This window comes from Austrofundulus limnaeus, unplaced genomic scaffold (assembly GCF_001266775.1).
Source record: "Austrofundulus limnaeus strain Quisiro unplaced genomic scaffold, Austrofundulus_limnaeus-1.0 Scaffold411, whole genome shotgun sequence".
NCBI lineage: Eukaryota > Metazoa > Chordata > Actinopteri > Cyprinodontiformes > Rivulidae > Austrofundulus > Austrofundulus limnaeus.
In genome coordinates, this window is record NW_013952813.1 from 292,267 (window position 1) to 300,553 (window position 8,287).

The 8,287-nt window shown below is 40.4% G+C and overlaps 1 protein-coding gene across 4 annotated transcripts in view; it reads right to left on the reverse strand.

The window, feature by feature from the left end:
• Nucleotides 1–8,287, reverse strand: part of adgrb1a (adhesion G protein-coupled receptor B1a) — a gene marked incomplete at its 5' end in the record, with an annotated part of 131,862 nt that overhangs the window by 10,104 nt on the left and 113,471 nt on the right. For 3 of the 4 annotated variants that reach the window (XM_014024172.1, XM_014024171.1, XM_014024169.1), the window contains 3 exon segments: nt 2,055–2,213; nt 4,045–4,080; nt 5,944–6,605. In XM_014024172.1, the coding sequence (XP_013879626.1) occupies nt 2,055–2,213; nt 4,045–4,080; nt 5,944–6,605 (857 nt within the window). 4 annotated transcript variants of the gene reach the window in all.

The following is an 8,287-nucleotide window of genomic DNA, read 5'->3' on the forward strand; positions in this document are numbered from 1 at the left end:
TGCTGAGAGGCATCAGCTCTACCAACTGAGCCACCGTGCCGCCCTATATATATATATGGGGATGAATTAGAGCGGAGGCTGAGAGCCAGGCCTTCTGTCCAACATCAGTATGTGACTTCACAAATGTGCTTCTGAAAGAATGGTCAAAAATCCCCATTAACACACTCCTAAACCTTGTGGACAGCCTTCCCAGAAGAGTTGAAGTTTTTTTAGCTGCAAAGGGTGGACCAACGTCATGTTGAACCCCATGGATTAGGAATGGGATGTCACTTAAGCTCATATATGAGTCAAGGCAGGTGAGCAAATAGTTTTGGTAATATAGTGTATGTTTCAAGTTAGGTTGAAATGCATCTATAATTGTTTTGAAATCACATTGCAGCCCTCCGAATAAAAAAAGCATCAAGTTGTGAGTTAATGTCTAAAGATTCTCAACCTGAGAGTTGCAGCATGTTTAAGAACTAACATGTGTTTCTATGTCTCTTCTTCTCCACAAATGGCTGATTAGTAAGATAATGTTAGAAATAAAAATAGTAGTTAGTTTTGCTAGTGGAAACATCTGTGTGACATTTAGCTAATTCATAATTTTACTGAGCTAAGAGGGTGAAGCTATAACAAACCCATACTAAACATGAGGTTATGTGGGTCTAGAAAATAAAATGTTTTTATATTTTTAGTTTGTTGATAAAATTTTACATTAGAATTGATAAAAATCTCATTTATTGTCTGATTACCAGGAGTGATAAGATCATTTTAAAGTCAAAAAGGTGAGGGAGAAAACACTTGTCTGTGACCTCAGTACCACATCCTTTTGAAAAATTCTACCATGTGTTGTTCTACCACAACTGTACAAAGCCCTTTACAACATCACCAGGATGCAGCTATGCTCTAGAAGGTTATGCAATGCTTGCATGACTGTACAACTAACATAGCTGTCCTAGGTTGTCCCCTGCAGCATTTCACTGCAAGTTCAGAACCCGCTACAACCTATCTAGATACATATTATGCATACAGGGAGCCCACTCCATTATTAATGCCCCAATGCCAAAACCCTGCAGAGACCATCTGATTTACTGACTAGTTGATCAACACAAACTGGTGAGAATATACATAAATTTTCTCTTGGAACTACACTGAGTTGGTATTTACAAAACATCTACAACATTCAGAACTGTAAATAAACCAACATTTCTGCTGCAACAAAGGACATGCAAATTTATGTTACAATTCACTCACAAAGTTTCTGCAGTTTGTCCACTTTTGTCTCCAATCAGTCACAATTTGGTTTCATATGTTGCCAAAGGTTATTACACATTTTTCAAACTTTGTGACCTACAAAAACTAAATTAAGATGGGATCAATGTGGGCTTCAGACATCCATAAAGACTCTTTTTTTATTTTAGAAAGAAAACACATTTCACAATTTTTTGAATTTATTCAAAACGTGTGCAGAGTGAGAGTGAGGCCCTGCTCCTCACACAAGGGAAATTTCTTTTCCTGATGTTTTTATAATTCCAGGTGCTCTTTTGTAAGTAATATATTTATTTTTTTCTCATGTGATGTTTAGTCTTGTCAGACAACCCGAAATTAGTTCTGAGATAGACTTTACCTGAATGAACTGCCACACATCCTCATTTTAGTTTGTTGCCTCACCTGTTTTCACCTCAGTTTGCACCTCAGCCTGCATTTGAGTCCTCATCTATACAGCATCATATATATTATGTTGTGTAAGTACAACATCTTGCCCATGTTGTATGCAGTATTTCATTAAAGGGGACTATTTTACATTTATGAAACTTTTCCATCAACTTTATGAATAGCACCAATTAGGTGGGCTTTGATCTTTGGCGTGAGTTTACATGCACACCTACGACTCTTACATCACTTATTTTATTCTGGCAATTAAGTAGAAAGCCAGTAAAATGATAATCTTTAACATGTCTGCATTTATTATCAACCTAGAAACTTGGTTCTTATGTATTAATTTGCATTTGTAGGGAAAGGAAAACATTCAATGCTGGAGGGGAAGGAGGCAGAATAGAATAAAATCTGTTTACACTCATGTTGCTCTTGTCACTGCCGGTAGAGGACACACTCCATCTTTTGGCAGCTTTGGCATCAACAGGTGGAGACTCTCTGTCCTTGTCTGCACTGTGAAGCTTCCTGTTCAGGTCCTGAAACATGTCCTGGTGCCGTTTCCTGGTGTGCATTATTTTCTGCACAGGAACATTGTACGTTACGGTCAAGGCAAACACCGCAGGCTTCCATCATTTCTAGTCTCCCCTCCTCCTCAGCTCAACAGTACAATCAAACCTGAAACATTACCAGTGGGTTGCAAAAGGATTCATCCTTCTTGATAATCATTCTGTTTTGCGCCTCACAACAGGGAATTTAAACAGATTTTTAATGTTTAGAAGTGGTTTACAAAAATACTTCAGATTAACTAAGGTAAATGGAGGGAAACTTGATTTAAATACCCCCCCCCAAAAAAAAAAAAAAAAAAAGCTAAAACTCCTACTTCTAGTTGGACAGCTGCTGCTTGTGTTCAACAATGTTTGAAGATCTTCAGTTGGACTAAGCTCTGGACTTTACCACGACCATTCAAGGAAATATAGTCTGTTCTCCTTAAAGCACTGGAGTGCCGCTGTAGCTGTGAGTTTAGGGTGCTTGTCCTGCTGGAAGGTGAACCTTCGTTCCACTTTCAAAACTCTGGAGATTTCTTTAAGTTTCTCTTTATTTTGCTCCATCTATCTATCTTTCCTTTAACTGCTGATAAAACTAACCACACTGCATGATGCTGCTACCACCATACTCCACTGTGGGGATGGTGTTGTCAGCATGGTTACAGGTTTGCCTCAGTCATGATGTCATTGATGAGGGTCTAAAAGTTTAATTTTGGTCCCATGGTACCATAGTACCTTCTTCCACATTTTTTATTTATTATCTGCTGCTTTTTCTGAAGTCAGGTCTCATTGGCAGCAGAATGAGTATAAAGGTCCAGGAATCGTTTTCAATAACCAACTCTTCCAGCATCTCCAAGGCATTCCCAGGTCAGCTGAGGGGTCTCTCCAGTGTGTCCTTAGTCAATGGGGTCTCCTCCCAAGTGGAAATGTCCCCCATAACACCTCCTTAAGGAAGCATCCTGAGGTCACCCAGATGCCCAAACCACCACCTGGTTCCTTTCAGTGTGAAGGAGCAGTCACTCTGAGTCTCTCCTGGATGACCAAACTTTTCATCTTTTCTCTAAGGGAGAGTCCAGTTACTCAGAAGAGACAGATCATATCAAACACCTGTATATAAGTACCTGTTCTCCTGGTCACTATCCAGAGTTTGTGACCATGGGTGAAGGCAGGAACAAAGCCTGACCAGTAAACAAGGCACTTTTCCTTGCAACTCAGCTCTATCTTCTGCTGGAAGAGCTTGCATGCTTGATTCTAGGAGCATTCATCCCTGTGAGGTCTCCCAAAACAGACTGGTCCAAGGTGATGGGCGTGACAAAAACATGATTCACAACATTTATTTGGACAGAACAAAACTTAGGGTCCCTCACCTGGACTTGGCTCACTGACTCTACCCTAGAGTCAAACCTGGGGGAGGGGGCTTTTGACGAGCACCTGGTGACTGGGCCTCCAGCCATGGGGTCCATTCAGTCTCAACCTGAATGATCAACATGGAGTTGCAGTTGCAGGAGGGGCCGTAAGGGGTATTTTCATTTCCTAAAAACATATTTAATGAAGCTTCTCTTGATTGGTTGTAACCCGTACTACAAAAACATGTTTATTCTGGGAGGTGTTCCAGCAGGTAACAAGGTAACAACCAAATTTTATTAATCTGAAGTGTTTTTGTAGAATTGTTGCCTTTAATCAAACTAAAATTTCAAATAAATCCCAAGTGACAAGGAAAAGTAAAAAATCAAAAAATGGCAAGAGGAATTAATATTTTTGCAACCTACTATTTGTGTACAAATTTTGGAGTTCTGGGGAGAACACATCAGCTTTTCAGTCTATGTTTAAGAATCTTTGTAGGAATCAAAGAGACTACAATTACCTCAAAGTCAAGCTCAGCATAGCGTGATTTTCGTCTCTGGTGGGAGATGAGACAAAGAGATTAAAGTTGTGTCTTGATATTGTGCGCCTTGTAAGCAGAAATACTCATTGTGCATCAACCTGTCTAGATGGGACTCAGAGGAGTGAGTCATGGGAAACAAAACAAGGTTTTCTACTGGTTGTTCTGACCCCACTGGAAAAGGTTTGCAGCTAACAGATTGTGACCAGGTGACCTTTAGGTTGCCTGTCAGGGAAGGAAAGCCTGACCTTCAGGCCGCTTACTTCCTCTGGCAGCTGCTGCCTCACAAGCCATTACAGAACTGTGTTTAGCCCCGGAGTGAAAAAGACACCAGCAGGCAGATGTCCGACCCACTTTGTGCTGACCGTCGTGTCGTCTCATTCTCCTACCCGCTGTCTGTAGTTGGAGCTGAAATAAAGCTAACCTTTTCAAAACTGCTGTTGCTACTTGGGCCCACAAGAATCTGGGACGCTTCTTCTGATGCTGTTTGTGAAAAGTGAAAACATCAAATAATGGATGAAAACAGCAAATGAAGAAATAAAAAAGATGTTACTGTGTTTCTGAGTCGGACCCTAATTACTGTTATTTTTAGTCATCCTCATGATTAATGATCACTTTAGTAAAGAAAATCTTCCTGGTGATCATAGTCTAATGATGTGTTGGTCAAACATGAACGTGGCACAAAAAATAATTATAGAAAGTAATTATATTGTTAATTATTATTTCAATTCTCAATTGAAATGTGTAGAATCCATGTAGCATAACATATGGCATCATTCATGAATAATACAAAAAAGCTTGTCAGCTTTTTTCTGTTTTATTAGAGAAATTTCTGAGAAATGGGAGAAAAATCCAAAAAAAGAAGATATTTAAAGTAACAAGTTGTTACATTTCTAAGCACTGAGTATAAAGCATAGTGACTTTGAGTATTTTATAGAATCAGAATTATGCATGTTGTAGCTAAAATATGAATTATAATTATTTCTACAGAACCAAAGCCATCAGGATACTGGGAACAGTAGGATAAGCTGTGAAAGTCACCATTCTGTTATAATCCAGATAGTTTTTTTTACAATACATTCATTCAAACTAATTGTTTTGTTTGTTTTCCCCCCAAAGTGACTTACAAACACTCAAATATTGAGAAACATTGTTCTACCCATCAGCAACTGCCACTTACTTTGTAAAGATTCCCGAGTAAAGCTGGTGCTGAAAAGACTGAATGTCAGATGTGCTTGAAGCCCTGTCGACACTAATAACTGAGGTTTTGGTGAAAAAAAAAGAGATTTAAATTAAAAAAATACTTTCGAAGCTTTCATTTATGGAATTCTGTAAATGGCAAAATTGACTTTTAGAATATTTCAAAATGAATAAAATAATAAATTATTATTCTTGGAGGGAAAAAACATTTAGTTCAATTGATAATTTGGTCGATAGATTAGTACAAATAAAAATAGTTCAGACTTTACTCTGAACAGCTTTTCAGGTAAACTGAGAGGCAGATTGTTCTGATGGCTCTGGCAGTGTGGACATGTTTCTCACTCTGAATTTGAAGGAAAACCATCAACAGAATGAGGAAATCATGCAACCATAATTGTAAAAAATGTGATATTCTCTGTAAATGGTGAAGCAAAGACAAAGCTAAGATACTGTTGCACTAATGTTTGGATTTTATCAAATAAAAAGTAAAGGTTGGTCCTGCCTTTAATAAGAGCCAGGCTTTCATTTCTCTGCTGTTTAAAGAAAACATTTATAAAATTCAGAGAATTATCTCAAATAGAAGGCAATTTATTTTTAGATTTACAAAACTGATTTTCAACCCATGGAGCGATGAGACGAGTCACAGAAAGCGATTTGTGCTGGTGGGCGTGGTGGTCTTACCTCCAGTGAGCTCATGGACAGAGTGGACACAGTTTCACTTTTGGAGATCACGCCAGAGTTTCCGGACTCCCCGCCATCAGCCGAGCTGCTGGTCTTTTGGGAGTCTCTGGGCGCATTCTGCAGGTTGTGTGCAGGTGAGTCTCTGTCAGAGCAGGCCACGCTGACCTGCTCAGTAGGTAGGCTCTTTAGCCCGAAGCCAGGGACTGGTTCTGCACTCGCTGGGTTAGCTAGATGGATTAGTCTGGTCTGAGGCAACTGCTCAATGCCCATGTTGTACTTGGCGGTTTGATCCTCCTTCGTCTTGGACACTTTCAGGGTACCTGTATTGTTTGTCGGTAGAATGACGTACCCCGGGCCTTTTCCGGTGCCCTTGGAGCTGCTGCCTTCCCCGGTCCCTCGGGGCAGATCTCCATCCAGCTGCTTGAAGAGCTCCCCATCACAGATGTAGATCGATTTAGCTCCCGGGAGCTCGGTGCTGATTCCCTTGGTGGTACCTTTGTCTCTGCGCAGAGTCAGAGTGTGGCTGGTGTAGTCAGCCACGTTCTGGAGGTGAACCTTTGCCATGCTGGCTGGCATGGTGTTAAAGTTCGAGCCCTTCTGAAGGGTCAAGGTTCCAGAGGAGGCCTTCTCCTCCCCCTGGAGGGACGAGCGCTTTGTGGTTCCTGGAAACATCACAAAAAAATGGGTGTAAAACTTACACAGCTGATCTGTTTAATAAAGAAAACCTCCTTTAGAAGAGACATGATAAATCTTATATATGTTACACAAACAAAGCCACTGAAAGAACTGATTAGATGAGTCCCTGAATGTCTTCGTCCTGATGAAGACCACAGCTCCCTGCTTTGACAGATGTGGGACAGAATCCTGCTGACTCAGTCCAGACTCAAACCTCACAACTCAAACTTTAGTGTGGGTCCATGGCAGACACAGTAAGTACTCTGCTAAACGCTTGCAGCTGAGGACAAGATTCTCCATCATGGTGGAAAATAAAACCACCTGGGTGATGTCACTGAACCAGTTTTATTAACTGACACGGTTTCCAAACAGCTGCTTATTTAAAAAGACAAACTAGATTTAATACATCCTGCCACCCCTCAATCTCATGTTTAATCTGTGTTGAAGCGATCAGAGTTCAGTTTCTGCAGCTTTAGAGTCAGAGATCTGAGCTTGATATGGAGGCAGACGTGTTCATCTCTTCTGTTTGTCCAGAGGATAAATGTTTGTCATGTAAATATGAAATCAACTATACAGTAAGTATGGGCAAAATAAGTAGCAGTATTGTCTGTGGGGGTAAAATATAACTTATTGAATGTAATAACTTAATACTCAGAACAAATGATTAGTTCTTCAGACTCTCAGACACACAGAGTGGGTTTTATCCAGGACCCTGGGGGCTGTAAATCTTCCCTGCTTTACAGTTTGGTCCTGTTTTTATTCTACTGGAAGTTATTTTACACCTGGAGCCTCAAGTCTTTTGTGGATTTCCTACTAAAACGTAGAATCAAAAATCTGTCCTCATGAATCTAAGCACACCATTCTGTACCTCCTGATCAACATTAGCACACATGACAAGCCTCCATTTATAAGTAAATAGATGCAAATCGTCCCTGCATGTGGGATTCTCCTCTCCTCACAATCAACCATCCTGAAACTTCTGAGGTATTTCCAACTTCACACATGTTTTTACTTGACACATCAACAGGAAAACTCAAAGAACCTTCTGAAAATACAGTTTAACCAGTAAAAACAGTTAATCACTCACTGAACCCCTTAACTGAACTATGCTCTGCTGTTTAGGTTAGACTGAAGATAAACCAACCTTGAAACAGAACAAGGAAGTTGAAGCCAGACTGAGACCAGCCTCTTTGTCAGCTGGTTCTAGTGTTACGTTTTAATTCTTACCACCTCCATGCAAGCAACAGCCTTTGTTAAAAAAAACAATGAACACGGATCAGCAAGGTAAGAACTACAGTATGTGACCCAACAAGCGTCAACACCTGAAAAAACACGAGCTAAGAAAGTTCAGCTGTCGACTTCAAACCTAAAACAAGCCAAAGTCACGTAGCACCATGACTGTGGGGTGACAAGGAGGTGGGATTTAACACTAGGACTACCAGGWTCTTGAAAAATACCTATCTCTACCAAAGAGGGGCCAACTGGGTATCATCCTAGAACTACCGACAGAGGGCCAACTGGGTTATTAGCATCCAAATGTGGACGAAACTGACGACTCTGAATAGTCACAATAGACACCCTGTAAATGTGTGAATAGCCTGAGGGTGTCAAGAGGACCTGGAGTCCAGGATGCTTATAATTCTGGAATCAGATCCAATGAGTTTTACCC